The sequence below is a fragment of the Panthera pardus genome, unplaced genomic scaffold (genome assembly GCF_024362965.1).
Source record: "Panthera pardus isolate Hobbes unplaced genomic scaffold, ASM2436296v1 HiC_scaffold_17, whole genome shotgun sequence".
NCBI lineage: Eukaryota > Metazoa > Chordata > Mammalia > Carnivora > Felidae > Panthera > Panthera pardus.
Window position 1 is genome coordinate 12403605 of NW_026526732.1, and position 17589 is coordinate 12421193.

The window sequence follows — 17589 nt, forward strand, 5'->3', positions numbered from 1 at the left end:
TCTCAGCGATTCCCTGTAGCCCTTTTTCTCTGCCCTTCTGTTGTCTCCCAGTTATGGTTACACTTCAGCCAATTGTAAATTGTTACTTCCTAAACATTTTCCCTTTCTACTGGGTTGTCCCTGAATGCTCTCGAATGCCATCGGAAGTGTGGAGGGCCCTTTCTTAGGGAATGGCTCCTGTTGTTTTCTGTGCCTTTTCCCGGGGTAGTTAGGTAGCTCTCCGCCCTGTTAGGATTCCCCGGCAAGAGCTGGGCGGCACAGTCTTCAGCGTTCTCTGTTCTCCTGTTGATTCGGGATCTGAGTTGGCAACGTCTGAGATTGGAGATTTACTGGCTTCTTATCCCAGGTCTCCCGCAGTGTCATAACCAGTCACACCCTGGACACGCTGGTCTGGAAAATGGAACTTCAGCCTGCAGCCTCGCGCAGCCCCGGCTGCTGCTGTTGAGAAGCATCATCTCAGCTTGGTACAGCATTGATGTTCGAGTGGATTTGAGAGGCAGATATTTTAGATTCATTACAAATCCTCTCATTTGAAATTTTCTTAGGTCATTTTGGTATCCTGATAGACTGAGTTTGGAAAGCTGCTGGCAACAATAAAATAGAATTGTTAAGTGCATCTAGTGCCTACGTACTGGTTGCTTTGTTGTAATGAAGCCCTTTAATAGAGTTAAACTTCAAGGAAGGAAAAATAATGGTTGCAATTTTTAAATAAGCATTCAAATATAAGTAAAAAGCATTTTCGTATCTGTTACCCTAGTTACCAAGCAGCTTTCCTGTAGTTCTAGAGACAATGGGCTCCATCATTCACAGTAATTCCGAAAAGTGCTTTTGGGGGTGGGGGGTGGAAAAGAGGGCGATACAGGAGGTCTTGCAGGGAAGCAGGACACATTACTGGAAGGGCCATTTTCTGAGGGTCCTCCACTAGATAGGAACTGTATTTGATTGTGAGTAGGTATTTTCTTTTAGCTGGGATATACCGTTAGCCCTCTCAACTATCAGAACTACATTCGATCTTTAGAAGTCCGCTACAGTTAGGGTGCTGCTGTATTTGTACAGGGCTTAAGACTTTATGGAAAACCAACGTAAGACATTTTCTATATTTGCAAACACCAACTGTATCTCAAAGAAATAAAATTGGGCAAAAAGAAAACCAAATTTTTTTTTTAACATTTATTTAGACAGAGACAGAGTGTGAGTGGAGAAGGAACCAGAGAGAGAGACACAGAATCCGAAGCAGGATCCAGGCTCTGCGCTGTCAGCACAGAGCCCGACGCAGGGCCCAAACCCACAAACTGTGAGATCGTGACCTGGGCCCAAGTCAGATGCTTAACCGACTGAGCCACCCAGGTGCCCCCAAAAGGCGGCACCAAATTTTAAAATCCAGAGAAGCTGGAGGTGGCAGTTTCTGTACTGGAAGGGGAATGCATCTATCCCTGTATCGGTGCCTTTATTCTCTATTGTATTTGAACATGACAGAGTTTTGATAATGGCCTGGGCTTGGCTGGGGCTTAGATTGTACCCCATTTGCTAAAAGCTGAGCTTCCCTGGAGACAGGCAGGCTGCTGGCTCATAGCTGGGGGCTGTGAAGAGTGGAGTCCTGGAGGCCGGCAGAGAGAGAGGGGCGGGTGCCAGTGGGCTCAGTGGGGGGGGAGTGGTATGGAGAAGTATAGAGTGATGGGGTGAGGCCTAGAACCTTCCTGGACAGCTGGGTTCACTTCTCCGTTCCAGAGAAATAGGAGGAAAGGTGGGGATGGATCTTTCCGAGTTTGTGAGCAGAGGCTTTGACCTTTAAAGTCATTATAGTGTTTCGGCTTCTTCCGCTGTCCTCCGCTCAGATTCTTTTTCCTGCCACAGACACACTTTGAGATGAAGCGATCTTTCCCTCCCTGATGACTGACGTGCTCCTGTCCACCCCGAAGTCACCCCCCCCCCCCCCCCAGTCTTCATCCTCTCCAGTGCCCTCTCCAACACCCTGGGCCCTGTTCGTTGGTGTTTTGTGCACGTCTACAGAAGTCCTGGCCTTTTAACCAAGCCTTTGTTTTCTACAGTATTTGTTGCTGAACTTGGAGAAACTGATGAAGCGACACATAGAACACAATACGAAAAACTTAAAATTTAATGAGAACACTTAACATTAGATAGTCCCTCCCTGAAGTGGAATAACTCTCGGTCCACGCACGCCTTCTCTGTTCCCGTCCTCGCAGTCTCACGTCATATGCGAGTACTTCCCCTCCACCCTGAAAACGCTCCATCCTCAGACTGCAGGCCAATTTTGAGGAGTTTTAGAGCCACAAGGATGTTCAGAAGCAAGGCCTCCCAGGAGAACACGATAACCCCTGTGGAATTTTAAAAAATATAGAATGAATTCCTTTTGAAAAGCAGTGGTACCACCCCCCTCCATAAATTGCTAGACTTTCTTAAGCCTCTGAGAGTCTGTGTGATGTTCTAAGCAGCAAATTGAACAACTCCTCAGAGACGAAGGCTTTTGTAGATTATGAACGCACTTCCCACTTGTCAGGCCACGGTCTGTGTCGGGCATTTTTGTGTGTGGCAACTGCTCGGACTCCATTTCCGTCTTCGTCTTTAATACTATTGTTCCTTTGTTGTTCTGAATATATACTTGTGAATGACCATGAGCCCAGTTTTAGACTAAGACAGGGTATATTATAGACCAACACAGTGACATTTTGGTGGTTTCCATTTCCTGTTTAATCCTGCCTGGACCTCCCAGGGCGTTTAAAGTTGCTCCCGAAAGTGACGTGCACATGACGATCGTGAATTCAGTACAGCTGATTAATCAGTGTCTGTACCCAAAATAAGTGGTGTCCTAACTGATTCCCTTTCTGGGGAGTTTAGCACTAAGTGGTCCCTGGGGGGCCATCTGCCTTCTCTTCTCTGTTTCGAAGCCCAGCCTCATAGAACTGCTGCTGCAGCTTGTTTTTTCTCATTCCAGAGCTAAATAAAACCCTCTAAAGCTGTTAGCTGCCTACTGGCTTTAATGATTATTTGGATTGATCTGAAAAGGCCATTGTAAAACTCCATTTTGAGATCAAGTGATCCTCAAGCACAGGTCTACACGATGTGCTTACAGAGCAGACGCAACCGTGATCGCTCTGAGCTCAATGCCAAGTGCAGCAACTCACCTGCCCACAGTGGACGAAGGCGAAGCCCTTGTAAAGGTTTACGAAAACTACGCCGTCAACCACGCATCCGCCTGTGTTTTACTAAGATGAGTTGTTTTAGTCACGAGATTCCCGTGCCACGGAGTGACGTACCTTTGTTCACGACGCAGGTGGACGTGGGCGTGGTGCGCTTCACGCCCCTGACGCGGCCCAGGATAGAGCAGCCATTCAAGGTGGTGGAGAGAGTCGTGCAGAACGCATTTCAGTTCCGAAGGAAATACTGCTATCGAGGCCTGGGGTAAGAATGCCTTCTTCCTTTCAGCCGCGTGCTTGCTAAAATCCTAATACTTTCAAAGATTAAGAACTTCGTTTTCAGGATTCTTCAAGCTGTCTGTGAACGGTCCTCTTAAGGTGAGCAAAGCTTGACTGCCACGAGGAAACAGCAAAACTGTGACTGAACCCTGGGGCCACGGACACATTGCTCGAGCATCAGTACAGCCTGAAACAGCCACAGGTCGGTAATGACCTGCCCTGCGGGGGCCAGGAGTCCTCCGTCAGGGTCGACCGTGCCAGCTGACTTTTACGCTCAGCACTTCTGACCTGTATGCGTGACACCGACCAGCCGGCGTCCACAGTTCAGGCCTGACACTGACGTGGAGCCGCATACACCCCCCAGGTTAAGGCTTCAGGGCCACAAGACCACCCCCGCTTCAGATGCTTGTCGTAAGTCCCAGGTTGCCACTTGTATTTTTTTTTTTAACGTTTATTTTTGAGAGATCGAGTATGAGCGGTGGAGGAACGGAGAGGAAGGGAAACACAGAATCCGAAGCAGGCTCCAGGCCCCGAGCTGTCAGCACGGAGCCCGACGCGGGGCTTGAACTCACAAGCCTCGAGATCATGACCTGAGCCGAAGTCGGACACTCAACCGACTGAGCCACCCAGGCGCCCCCGCCCCCTTGTATTTCTGACCCACACGCTATGAATTGGGGATTTCTGGGATTTGTGTGACCACCCCCTACCCCTGCCGTTTCAGGTTCAGTAATTTGCTGGAATGGCTCACAGAACTCAGGAAGACCCTTTCACTTATCAACTTACCATAAAGGACAGAACTCAAGGATGGCAAATGGAAGAGATGTAGGGCGAAGTTTGTGTGGGAGCCAAGGGCTCCTCTCTGGGCTCATCACCCTCCCAGCACCTCACTGTTTTCACCAACCCGGAAGCTCTGTGAACCCCATCATTTAAGGGCTCTCTGGATGTTCCCTTAGGCACAGCTGGTACAGTCACTGGCCACTAGTGATGGGGCTTGGTCTCCAGCCCCTCTCCTCTCCCTGGGGGGCCGGGGGGCCGGAGGGAGTGGGGGAGGTGAGACTGAAAGTTCCAACCTTCTGATCACGCTTGTTTCCTTTGGCACCTGTCCCCATCCTGAAGCTATCGGGGGACCCGCCAGGAGCCCCCCAGTAGCATCAACTCAGGTATGGTTGAAAAGGAGTTTTATTAGTAATCACAAATATGCTATCACCCCATCCGGAAATTTAAAGGTTTTAAAAGCTCTGTGTCAGAAACGTGGAATGAAGACCGAATGTATTCTCGCACTACTTGGGTTTTCTAAGTGCTTTCTTTCCATCAAGTCGCTCTATGACACAATGAGAACTAGAAGGTAAGTTAACACTGGAGCAGCCAGAACGGCGTCACCAAGTATTCACGCCAGCGTATTTTATTTAACGGGGAGCCCCCGTTCCGCCGTGCTCACTGCTCTGCACATGCACGTGGCCGCTGTCCGCAAACCCAGCCTGAACGTGGCGGCTTACAGTCCACGTGCCCCCAGAGGCCCTGAAGTGAGCACAGTGGTATTTTGTGTCTGGTGGCAGCCAAGAAAATGTTTAATTCGGCCCAAGTAAGGCGGGAAGGTGTGTGTGTGTTTAAAAACTGGGCCTGGCCTTGTAGGCCTGCGTCTCCCATTTTCTAAAATCCCCCACTTCTTTTTCTGGTTTTGCGAAGTGTCGCCTCAGCACGTGTTTCAGGTACGGCTGGCCAGCTGCATCCTGAAACCGTCCCCGAAAACTCACTCCTGAGGATTTGAGCGGACTGATGGTTCAATCCTGGGCTTGCCGTTTGTGAACCCCAATTAGGCCAGGATTTTTACATCACCGCACAGGTCCTGCTTCTCGAGCGGAGACCTAAGGAACGGAGCTGGCCCGGTGTTGGCTGCGATGAAGGCCGCGGGCCCCTGCCGGGACGCTTCCCCTCCACACAGGCTGTGACGGACAGTTTTATGTGACGGCCCTGATTCGTGGAGGGGAAAAAAAAAAATCACAAAAAGCACATTTTACTTTTGGAAATCCTGAAATTGGCCTGAGCCCAGAGCTGGCCCTTGTGTTTCCAAGCTAAGTGATGGGCCCCTTCATTTCATATACACAGTCCCCTATGCGGATAGGAACCCCAAATAGAGTGACCCACTTGGACCTCTTGGTGTCCTTTAGTCATATACACCCACAAATTGGTCCCGAGTGATCAAACCCCTCCTTGATATGAAACTGAAACCCCGAGGTCACAGCTTGCCCGGACACTGTAGGGAACGTGGAGTTCTTCACTCCAGGACCATGAGCTTGTAAGGAAAACTCCCATCTCAGCCAGCCATGACCTCTGAGCTCTGTAGAGCCTCCAACTGTTGAGAAAAAAAGAAAATCCAGGGGTAGCTTTCCAACATTTCAGTCAGTTTTGTCATTCATTTTAAAACAGTGGTCTGGCTTGGTTAGATGAAGTTTAAGATACATACTTCAAATCAATTTTAAAGATGCCTCAAGGTAAATCTAAAAGAATGATCTGTTTGCATTCTCACGTCACCGGTTTTCTGACTTTGCATAGTAAGGTCAAGGTCATTTTCTGGGGGGTGTAGAGTTCCCAAGGCTAAGTTCAAATTATAGAGGAGAAATTAGACAAGTTTCATATTAAGATAGGTGGCAATTTTTTTAAAAATGAGGCAAATCAAACATTAAGAATGGAACTGAGCAGATGTCACCTTAAATGATACTTGTACTGACGGAGCTGTGGAAAATACCTTCCCACGGGGACGTATGGCACAGGTCACATTAGCTCTGCCTTCAGTGTCCCTCGTACCTGTTGCCTGGTGGCGAGACCGAGACCCCTCCCCGCTGGCTCGGAGCCCTGCAGCCAAGCCAGCCGGCTGTCTCTTCCAGCCCCTCCGGTGGTCAGTTGTCAAAACGATGTCATTTTCAAATGAGAGTAGGAGGCATCATGACTTACAGAGTTCCCCAAGTCAGTCTGATTATCTTCTCTTCTCAGGATGTTATTCCCTGAAGTTCAGCGTGTGGAAAGCACTGAGAAACTGTTAGAGTTGGCGGACGTGGACCCTACCCTTCGACCCAGCCAGCTCTCTGTCTCCCATTTTAAGAGCCTCTGTGATGTGTACCGGAAAATGTGTGATGAAGACCCACACCTCTTTACTTATAATTTCAGAGAAGAACTCAAGCAAAATAAAAGCAAAAATCAGGAAAGAGAGAACGACAAGGAGAGATCCCGACGGTAGCTGCCGCCTCGGTGGCAAGCAGCTTTGCGGATGTTGGTTTTCCCGAAGTTGAGCTGCTCAGAGGTACACTCTTTGGTCCACTATGGAAGGACAATAAAAATACGATGACCACGTGTGACTGACTTCCCTTTTACTGTACAACTCGGTAGAGAAAATAATCAAATAACATACAGTACAAGCTTTCTTTTAATATATATACTGCATAGATAGGACATGTTCAGTATAAACAGCATCTATTACAACCTTACAAAAATGAAGTATCTGCACATTGTGCCCCTTACCCACATTAAAATAAATATGCTTTAAATAAAGCAAAAACTAACAGCTCAAAGAAAATGCCCAGAGGATTGGGGAGGGGGGGGAATGACCTTTTAAAAATTATTAACCACAACTCCATCTTTTTCCACATAAATTAAAATAGACTGCAATTTTAAGGATCCTAAGTCATTTTTGATACCTGCTCAAAAGGGATATAAACTAAGTAATTTACAGATTCTGATCAGTTTAATCTAGTTTTCTGATCTACAATAAATTAAAATAACTTAAATCTTTACAACTATTTCGTGGGAAAACGTATGCTGCACAAAACCCAATAACGAATAGTTTTTCTGCAATTTCCACTTTACCACCAGTTTAAAGGTAAAACAAGCCATTTAACCCGCGTCAGACGGAAATCCTATGACTTTCCGTGGCTCCCTGTTTCGTAAAAACACTCCTCGTTGACCACCGATGTTAAACTCTGGACACTGAATTCTCGCTGCAGAACAGAACTGAGATCGAGGTTGGCATTTTCAGACTGACTGTCGAGGGACTGGTGACGGATCTGTGCCTTGAGCAAAGTTCCCCTGTCCCGTTTGGTGCTGTTGGCTTTTCGTTTAATGGCGCAGAAGTGCCCGCGGACCAGCTTGGGCTGCTCACCTCTGGGCCGCCGGTCGGCCGGGTTCGCGTCCGCGTCGTCCGAGATTCTCAGTCTCTGGAACTGAATTTCAATGTCTTTGGTAGGGCTGCCCTGCTTCAGGGTCTGATGGTAGTCGTCCTCCTCGTCGCTCAGAATGTCGCTCTCTTTGATGAGGCCGGGGGACAAGTCAGCCGGGCCTGCAGGTGGGGGTTGTGGGGAGTCCTGCGAGCTCCCAGCCGGGGGACAGCCGCTGCTCTGCGTGCTGCTGCTCAGGCTCCCCTCGTCCGAGTCCAGGGAGCTGCCCTTGCTGGGCTCGCCGGGCCACTCGCAGCTCGAGGAGTTCTTGAGGACTTTCAAGGACCTGGAGGAAGCTGCAATGAGAAAATCACGCTTCCCTTCAATGATCGAGAAACAGACTCCACAGTGTGTAATTTCGGCATTGCGCGTTTAAGCGCTAACATCTTAATCCCTTTAGATTTTACCATCTCACTTCTATAAGCAACTATCCTGGGACTTGGGTAAAAAAAAAAGTAGATACTGCCAATTTTTTACATAGGTTTTTTGAAATTTTATGCTGGAGGGTTTGCCATTTTTATTCTTAATGACCATTTTTTAAAATAACTTTTTTAAATGATTATTATTTTTGAGAGAACAGGAGAGAAGGAGGGGCAGAGACAGAGAGAGAGGGAGACACGGAATCCGAAGCAGGCTCCAGGCTGTCAGTGCACAGCCCAATGCAGGGCCCGAACCCACGAACCGTGAGCTCATGGCCTGAGCCGAAGTCGGACGGTTAACCGACTGAGCCACCCAGGTACCTCGAGGGTTTGGCATTTTTAGATGACCAGTTACCGGAGCTCAGTTGTTTAGCCAGAACAACAAGCTATAAACTATGACAAGGGCTAGGATTCTTAGTCTGCCAATGGATACATGAAAAAGTTATTAATAAAACCTATGTTCCTTTCTTTCACTAAAGTGCTTTGTAATTTGATAACCAAGATTCTACCACATTGCTGTGCCTATTGTCTCCCCTTATTTCCCTTGCTGCTCAATTAAAAGTAGAAAAATGCCCTTTATCACTCATGACAACGGCCTCTGTTGGCATTTCTAGCCAACTTTCAGGGATTTAATATGAATAATCATTTGTGTGTGTTTAATTCCTCACTCTTGGGTTGCAGGAAAAAGGGGAGCTCCCAGCTGTGAGGTTTCTATAGACAATAAGTGTGTTTTTGATGGATATAGCTTATTTTGGCAATAGAGGGAAAGAAAAAGTATGCAGTAAATTTGAAGAGGTCAAATTGTGACCAAAATAAAGACAAGTATTTTAAAAGACTACACACAAGATCAAAGATGCTAACAAAATAGTTAATGTAGAAAGAAGGTGAAAACACTGAAATCTTACAGAGCAAGCAGAAAGCTGAAGAAAAGCATGATTTGGAATGTTTACTTGCTGACTCACTGAGTGGATAAGAATGAGCAGAAGATCTCGGTTCTTCAAGCAATGACTTTCTAGACGCCCTGAGCCGTTCTGAGCACCGGGATGATGGTGGTGACGAAAGCACGCCTCCCCACCCCACCCCCCCCCCCCCCGCCCCCCCCATCTCGGTGGAAGAAACAGGTGAGATGGTGATTCTGAGCTGTGTCAGCTGGAGGGAAGATGAGGCCTTGGGCTTGGCAGTGGTTACAGTTTACTACAAGGTCTGGGAGCAGGAGGCAGTTTAGGTATCTTAAAAGGAAAACAACTGCCACCACCTTCTCGCACCGCTCTGTGGACTCGGGTGTCTGCTTCAGAGCTTACGGAGCTCCCCCGGGGAATGTACAACGCGAGGAGGACTTAACTGCCGTGTTACAAGAACATACATCCTCGCAGAGAAGCTCAGAATGTTTTTCTGAATAGACACAAGGCCGACAAAGTTCTCACCTAACTTGGCCGAAACAGGAACTCTGTTCTTAAGAGGTACCAGGCGATCCTTACACGTTTTCTCCAGGGGTAAGTCACACTTTATGTGTCGCCTGAAGTTTTCCCTCAGAATAGATCGAATGACCTTGACGATGCTGGTTTTGCTCTCACTGTCACTGGTGAAGAGAGAAGAGAAAACAGCAGTAACGTCCAGTGTCCTGCTCCAACCCCACGTGCCCTGGTCCTTCGGTGTCATCTGATCTCAGGACAGACCGGCAGCGAGTTACCCAGCCTGTGGGCTCTGTGGTCTCCTCACTTACACTCTTTTTAGAGTGAAAAGTGATGGTTCTTGAAGTGCCTTGGAGAACTAAGATTTGGATGTATATTTAATCAACGTGTTCTATTACAGGCACAGTTGCCGTGTCGGGGGAGGCTGGGTGTGAACCTGAAGTCATCAAAATTCAGGAGGGCACTAAAATTAAACTCCCTTTTTTGAGACCGCGTAATTCGGCCTTATTCCCATCGGCTGTATTTTTTGGAAGTCAGTAGTACCTGCAGCACAGCTGAAAGATGGTTTCTGGCCGTCCTTCTATTTCTGACTTCGTATGGATCAGTTCCCATATGGAATTATTTTCTGTCCCTGTGGAAGAGGAGACAAGGGTCTGCAACTCTCCCAAAGATGTGAAGTTGACAAAGACTCAAGTCAAATATTCCCTGTCCCGAGTCTCCTCATTTTCTTCCGTGGCTCATTCTATGTTGGACTTTCACAAATGGTTTTCAAAAGTTAAGTACTTTTTAGTTACTTTTTATGTTTCCTGGTAAAGTTTTCCATCCATCTGAACGTGCTTTCTCCCTAGCCCTGGATTTCACCTCTCTGGGCAACAGATTAAACGGATCCTGTTTTTCAACCCCCTTCCATTCACTGTATTCCTTGGAAGGAACCGAGTACAGGCTGTGCTCAGGTACTTGGGGTAAAAGAGGCCAGCCCAAAGTCAGTTATTCCAGGAAAGGTAAGCAGTTCACACAAAAAGTAAACAGGGACCCAGGACATTGCCACGTGCCTCAGCCTCTTGGTCCTTTCTGTCACCAGAGGCATTGTCACCGGAACATGGTTAGTCTCACAGGATCTCTGAACATTCTCTAAGGTTGAAGATTTTTTTTTTTCTAATATCACATATAATACCGCTTAATCTTAAGGAATTTTCTGGGATCTCAAAATATTTTTAATTTAAATTTGTAGACCTTTCTTTAACAAATTTCAGGGTATCAAGGATATTAGGCAGAAAAGTGGAAAACCACTGAGTGAAGATAAGGAAACGATGAAGAGACATATTTGGCAAAGAAAAGCCATCCGTTGGCATTTACTTTCCGCAAAAGTGTGTTAAAAAAAAAAAAAATTCAGAACAACCTCTCTTGTCCTCGTTTTCCTTGCCTATAGAATAAAACCCAAAAATTATCCCCGAAGTTTTCTCCTAGTTTTTCATTCCACGATGCAAACAAGTCTCTTTAAAATGCCTTTTCCTGGCATCCTACTGCACAAACCAGTTACCTGCTGTGTTCCCCAGTCTGACTTGAAGCGCGGATATGGGGATCAACCAGCGAAATTTAAATGGATCCAAGTCGGCAGAGCCATGTGCAGGCCGGGAATTCGAGGGCTGGAATATGAAAGCCCCCCCCCCCCCAAGAAAGGTGTTAGAACATGCTCTCACCCAGAGAGGAGGTGTGCAGGGAGTGGACTTTAAGGTCTCCCCGTGGGCAGGGCTGCCACGGCCGTGTGAGTGTTCAGGGTGCAGAACCAGATCGGGTCCGGTGTGCTCCCAGTTCTCAAAGAGCTCACGGGGTGCGTGGGGAGAGGGCAGAGCCGTAGTTAGGGGGACAGAGACTTCTAGACGAGCAAGAATGACAACCAGGCCTTCTGTGTCCTCACTGCCTCTGAACAGTCATGACTCTGATGGCTTATCAGCTGATTCAGCTAAGCTGTTGGGTTTGTTCTGAGCCAAGGTAAAAGTGATCTGAAAACAACCAAAGTTACACGGTCTGTCGTGTACGGAGCAAACATGGGCCGTTTTCAGGGATGTGAAAGCTGATTTTCTACATAAGCCCAGCACAGGCTATTTGGCTCTATCTTCTTTTAAAACAGATGTCATTTGTGGGGAGAACAAGAAATCACCGTGAGTATCTGAGCGGGTTAGTCACCCCAGGAATAAGTCACATTAGTCAAGTGAGGCCGTGGCACTGAGCAGGCTTCTCAGCTCAACGCTGCTAGGAACAGGGAGCCCTGGAAAGGCGGCTGTGATCACAATTACTTCTTGTCTTACCAGTTTCTTCTTCAGTTTGCAGTGTTCTTTATAAACCAGTATGACGGCTCTCTTAAAGACTACGGAAAGGAAAAGAAAAAGAAACGTCTTTCATTGTTTTATACAGATTTTGTCCCAAGGCTGAACTAAGTAAGGCTGAATGGTTTTTTGTTTGTTTTTTTTTAATCTGGACATTTATGGGAAATATCCAAATTAAAGAAAAAATTTTTAATGTTTATTATTGAGAGACAGAGACAGGGCACTTGCGCGGTAGGGGCAGAGAGAGAGGGAGACACAGAATCCCAAGCAGGCTCCAGGCTCCAAGCTGTCAGCACAGAGCCCGATGTGGAGCTCGAACTCATGAACCGTGAGATCATAATGTGAGCCAAAGTTAGACACTTAACCGACTGAGCCACCCAGGCACCCCGAAGCTGAATGTTTTAAAAGAACAAAGCTCTTCAAACTTACGACGCTCTAAGACCCCATTATGCTGGCACAGGAGTGAATAAATGATACCTCCCTCTGGTCGTATTTGAATTACGCAGGTATACCCGCTCACCTAAAAGCAATTATCTGGGGGCGCCTGGGTGGCTCAGTAGGTTGAGTGTCCGACTCTTGATTTCGTGCTGTCAGCACAGAGCCTGCTTGGGATTCTCCCCCCCCCCCACCGCTCACATGGGTGCTCTCTCAAAATAAACATTTAAAAAATAAGAATGGTTATCTGAAGTAGATCTTGGCAATTTTTTAAAAATTCTTGTTTTATTTCACTGAACTCTGAGGACATGGTGTTCATGTCAGTGAGAACACAGGGTCTATACTGGGTCTCAGTGAGAATTAAGACATTTTGAAAAGCGGCAAACAAGATAACAGGTTTCAAAATAGCCTCAAGAGATCTGTTCCTGTAACACTTGGCCAGAACCACTAAGCCAAGCAGAAGGGAGAACAAGATAATGAGTATGCACAGTGACAGCATTTTACATAGTTGGAGGCTGGCTCTGTGAAGTCAAAAGCCCTTATGACAGTGATCCTAACTCTCGGAAACCCGGAGTTAGCCGGCCTGGTGGCTTTAGGAAGTTCTTCATCACCACCAGCCTTTTGTAAGTCCATGCGCTTTCGAATGGCATACTAACCGAACACTGTGAGCTCGAGGTCCTTTCTGGTTTTTCCTAGAGACAGAAATGGATTCAACCAGGAGACTGCAGAGTGCATCAGAAGTTCCCCCATGGAAAGTTCTGTCACCTGTTTCGTAAAAACGAGAGACAAAGACATGGAGACCCCGGGGGGTAGACCGTCTCCCGCTGGGAGCCTGAATCATATACGTATGTCACCGTATACCGGTGACTGCCAAAATACAAGCACCCTCGATCTATTATGGCCCCTGTAAACATGGGGCCTTTAAATAGTGTAAGTTTTGAAAATACGAGCGACGTATCAAACTGTCTGAAAAAGAAGCTAACTGGGAAGGCATTTTGTTCAGTGCACACGTCGTATGTGGGTGAGACACGCCTCGTGACCTACTCCACGGTGCCAGTTCCCTGACAGTTCAAGGCTCTCCTACGTTGTCCTCACTAATACTTACCCAGGGCTCTAGTGCACTCACCAGCCCCGAGCCACAAACTGCTCTGGGCCTGCAAATCAAGAGGCACCAGCGCTGAAACTAATAAACTCAACTCCAGTTGTTTTCTGTCCTTGCCTTTTTCTAGTGAAACTATGTTCCCTCTGACACGTAGCCTTTAAAAGCTCAAGATCCTGATTTAGTAATCAGCCAGAAAAGAGCGAGAGAGAGATGGTGTCACTCTAGGGACAACTAGTTCCGTAAGTAAGGAGGTGGCCACCGATGTCAGATGCAAAGGAAGAAAAGCAGAAAAGCCCTAGGTTCTCCCCACAGGCTGGCCCCCACCCGTGTACTCATCCGGTCTCTGCCAGCTTGCGCCCTCCACAGATGCGCCGGCCTCTGTGCTGAGTCTTGCCTCCTGCCCCACGGAAAGGGAGGAGGAGGGAGGGACGAGCTAAACGAGATTTCTTATTTTCTTCTGTACAGTGTTAAGGTGACAGAAGGTTACATTCTCAAACCGGTGTCCTGAATTTTATGTCACATTTACACTTAAATGGTGTGGCTTATTGTAAGCACTTAGATCAAAAAAACTTTGGGCCCACCCTCCTCCAGGAGAGCCCGAACAGGGCGGCCTGCTCTGGAGGGTGCCTACGGATTCAGTGAACAAACACATCACGCTTCTCAGGATCCGGAAGTCCCACTGACCTCCTTCTCTGTTCCACTCTGCTCCGCCACGAGCTGGTCAAACACGGTCCCGTAATCCTCATAGACCTTCTGCATCTCATTGATGTGGCTTGCTACTTTCTCCATCGCTTTTAGTGCCTCTGAAAAATAGGAAATCGTCATCTTATTAATTTTAAGGCCTACCAACAGTGGTAAGTTCAAGACTCCGGCCAGGACTCGAGGCTTTCCTTACTAACAGCAGCATTCCTCAGGTGGGGCTCAAACAGCCCGCTGCCATCCAGTCATTACAACGAAGAACCACAGACTGGCCTTCCACTCCGCCTGTCTTCAGAATGAGGCAACACAAAGTATCGCTCATAATAAACGCGAACGCTGACTGGGCACTTTCCACTTGGCAGGTGCTCTGATGGGAGGTTTATGTGAATCATCTCCTTTAATCCCCACTCGGTCACTGTAGGAACTGCGGTCGCCATGTGTGAAACGAGGCCGGGAAGAGGGGCCCCGCGGGCTGGCGGCTGGCGGCCGTGCGTTCACGAGCGCCGCCTCTGTCTCCTCACCTGTCAGGTGGTAGTGCTCCTCGCTCTCGTGGTCCGTCAGCGACACGAGCTCCCTGAGCAGCAGAGGGTACTTGAGCACCCTCTGAACTGGCTTGATGAGGTAGGACTCGAGGGTGGAGGAATGCTGTTTGGTGGGATTCCGGGCGTCCAGAAAAGCCTTGAAGGCTTGATCAGTTTTAGCTACAAGCAGGCAGAGAAAAGACCCTTAGAAGAGCACAGCAGTGTGAACGAAACCCGACTTCATTTCGTTTCTAATGCAGTCCCAGATCGTCTATTCCACAGCCCTCCCAATGGCGTTCTTTACAAAAACCCAAATGCTTCAGCAGGCCCGGCACCCAGCCGTCAACACGGATTCGGCATCACAGCTCTGGGGCCAATCCCACCGGCAAAGGGAGCTTTCATAGGCCAGAGAGGAACACCAAGTCGAAATGCAGGAATGTCTGACTTTCGAGACATATTCACATGCAAACCCGTGAGAGAGATTGTTCTAGGTGCCTAAAAAGTGAGTTTCAACCAATTCACAAAGCCACGAAAATGTATCATCCTATATCCTATTCTACGGAAGAATCCCGTAGCAAAATAAACCAGTATTCCACCACCCCCCCCCCAACACCGTCCTAGCACAGATCATTACTTATTCTGTATACTTAGGGGTTACCTTTTTTTTTTTAAGTTTATTTATTTTGAGTGAGAGAGCACAAGTGGGGGGCTTGGTGGGGGGGGGGGGGTGGGAGAAGAGAGAGAGAGGGAGAGAGAGAATCCCAAGCAGGCTCCACACTCTCAACGCAGAAGCCTGATGTGGGGCTTGAACTCACGAACCGTGAGATCATGACCTGAGCCGAATCAAGAGTCGTACGCTTAGCTGACTGAGCCACCGTGTACCCCTTTCTTTCTTTCTTTTAAACTAAATTGATAAGCACTGCTGCCTTCACCTCCACAGCTCTGAGCAGTCCAATCCTTCCACCACACGGCACCTCTGTGGGCAGTGAACACTCCCTGTATTCAAAGTCTGACGTCACGAAGAGCACGCACGGGAACCCAACTCCATTTAGTTTCGAGAGAGCCAACGAAGGCACAAGTGGCTGCTTTGGATTCCACCTGCTGACCGTGGGTGACCAGCTGTTTGGAATTCAGCTGATTTGAATGAAATTACACCCTCACCTGGGGTTCTGTTCCAGAGGCAAAACCTACAACTTCTAGGAGGTGCGGTACCATTTTGAATGTGACTACCCAAGTGGATGGCGAGACGATCCTTCAGAACCGAGCAAAGCATTGGTGATGCGCTAACATTACTGTGTATTGACCTTCAAGAAGAAGGCGTTTCTGGGAGGAAACGCCGATGGAGTCAGGTCTCTGTTTAAACAAGTACAAGAGGCAGATTTGGGCTGGAGCTCGTTAACTCCCGGCACTTCGAGACACCGTTTCTTAAACCTGAGCCTGGTCTTCCACGAAACTGGAAAGATCCAGATGTAAACCAAATGACAGGGGCGCATCCGTGGAGCCGGCTAATGCTCAGAGTGTTGGAATAAACCTCCACATGCCTTCCATGATACTGCAGAGTCTGTTCCCTGGTCTGGAGAAAGAAACACTGAACAACAACCATGAGATCCCTTTCTGACAATGCCGTTTAGAAGCATATGACAGACAGGAGGGGGCTTAGAACTGAGCTTGGCAGCTACTGCCGTGTTGATGCAACTAAGAAACGTTCAAATACAGAAGAGTTCTGTCCCAGAAGAGAGCCCTGACTCACTGGCTTCTAGAGTGGTAGCGAATTATAATGGGAGTGAACCGCATGAGGCCACTTGTATTTCTAAAGAAGGCATTCAAGTCCTGGGGGGGGGGGGGGGGGGGGGGGGAGGGGCAGGCAGGGGGGAGTCATTTTGATCCTAGGAATTTAAGACATGATAACAGTTGAGGTTTCAGCAGGTTCGGGTCTTATCCCCCAGTTCACACCGGAGATGTCAGGCAGCCTGGTAACCTGGTCTGGAGACGGTTCTGATGAATGTAAACAGGACTGCGCACATTTTCATAAGATGCCTGTACTGTCCGAGCCTCAGACACTCCCGTATTTGTCTGATGTTCTCCGTACAAACCGAATCGTCGCTGCTCACGACCTCAGGTCCTGTGCTGGCATCACTGATTTTTCCTCCTCTGATCTTCACCACCAGAAGTGTATGAGAGTTCCAAAGACTGGGACAGAGAAGCATCTTCGGAGAGAGACCGATTTGAGAACTGTCGTCTCGTACGTGAAGATGTGTGTGTAACTGAGAGAAGCCTCAGCAACAGAGCCACCTCAGGGAAAGCAGCGTTCCTGGTCTGGGTATTACCGGACCGGACCGAACAGCAGGTTAACGGGACGGTGACGGTAACTGTGCCGCAACATTCCCCACAATATGCGTGCACCTAAAGGAGGTCACGGCTGTCACCGGATCTCCGAATACACTTCCCAGGCTGGGCTGACGGGCTGGCCCGTCACCGGAAGCCCAGGTGGCTCAGGGTGCGGGCCATGTGCCTAAACCTGACCCGCTGCCGGGCAGGACCCGCACTCAGGCATCTCTCTCAGTTCCACAGAGTGATGTCGGATGGCAGCACGAAAGGGAAGAGTGAGGGCGTCGACCACACAGGTCTACGCAGACAAAAGAAAATGAGAGTCTTCAGTTAAAGCCACTAGAATAAAGTGAGATGATAAAAATGTGGAGAGAGGCACCTGGATGGCTCAGTTGGTTAAGCGTCCGACTCTTAATTTCAGCTCAGGTCATGATCTCATGGGTTGTGGGATCGAGCCCCACAAATCAAGCTCTGTGCTGACAGCACGGAGCCTGCTTGGGATTCATTCTCTCCCTCCCTCCCTCCCTCCCTCCCTCCCTCCCTCTCTCTCTCCCACCCCACCAGCTTGCTCTCTTTCTCTCTCTCAAAATAAATTAACATTAAAAAAATTTTTTTTAAGTGGAAAGATGAAAGGTATTTCAGTGAGAGGGTGTGGGCTGTTAAATGTTAGTTTTTTCCTGGTTCCACAAAAAAGGCTTTAAGTT

At 48.2% G+C, this 17589-nt stretch overlaps 2 protein-coding genes across 11 annotated transcripts in view; one reads left to right on the forward strand and one right to left on the reverse strand.

The window, feature by feature from the left end:
• The window catches only part of TFB1M (transcription factor B1, mitochondrial), a 64872-nt gene extending 58092 nt beyond the window's left edge, over positions 1 to 6780 (forward strand). The window contains exons 6-7 of the mRNA XM_019412651.2: positions 3293 to 3420; positions 6426 to 6780. Of these exons, the coding sequence (XP_019268196.2) occupies positions 3293 to 3420; positions 6426 to 6669 (372 nt within the window). The 3' untranslated portion in view covers positions 6670 to 6780. The remainder of the gene's footprint in view (positions 1 to 3292; positions 3421 to 6425) is intronic.
• Positions 6781 to 6837: 57 nt separating this feature from the next.
• TIAM2 (TIAM Rac1 associated GEF 2) overlaps positions 6838 to 17589 on the reverse strand; it is a 265433-nt gene continuing 254681 nt past the window's right edge. For all 10 annotated transcript variants that reach the window (XM_053904338.1, XM_053904340.1, XM_053904337.1 and 7 more), the window contains 8 exons: positions 14558 to 14737; positions 14022 to 14140; positions 12892 to 13000; positions 11783 to 11841; positions 11014 to 11119; positions 10017 to 10104; positions 9486 to 9640; positions 6838 to 7938 (listed from right to left, as the gene is read on the reverse strand). In XM_053904338.1, coding sequence (XP_053760313.1) covers positions 7346 to 7938; positions 9486 to 9640; positions 10017 to 10104; positions 11014 to 11119; positions 11783 to 11841; positions 12892 to 13000; positions 14022 to 14140; positions 14558 to 14737 — 1409 coding nt within the window. In that variant the 3' untranslated portion in view covers positions 6838 to 7345. The remainder of the gene's footprint in view (positions 7939 to 9485; positions 9641 to 10016; positions 10105 to 11013; positions 11120 to 11782; positions 11842 to 12891; positions 13001 to 14021; positions 14141 to 14557; positions 14738 to 17589) is intronic.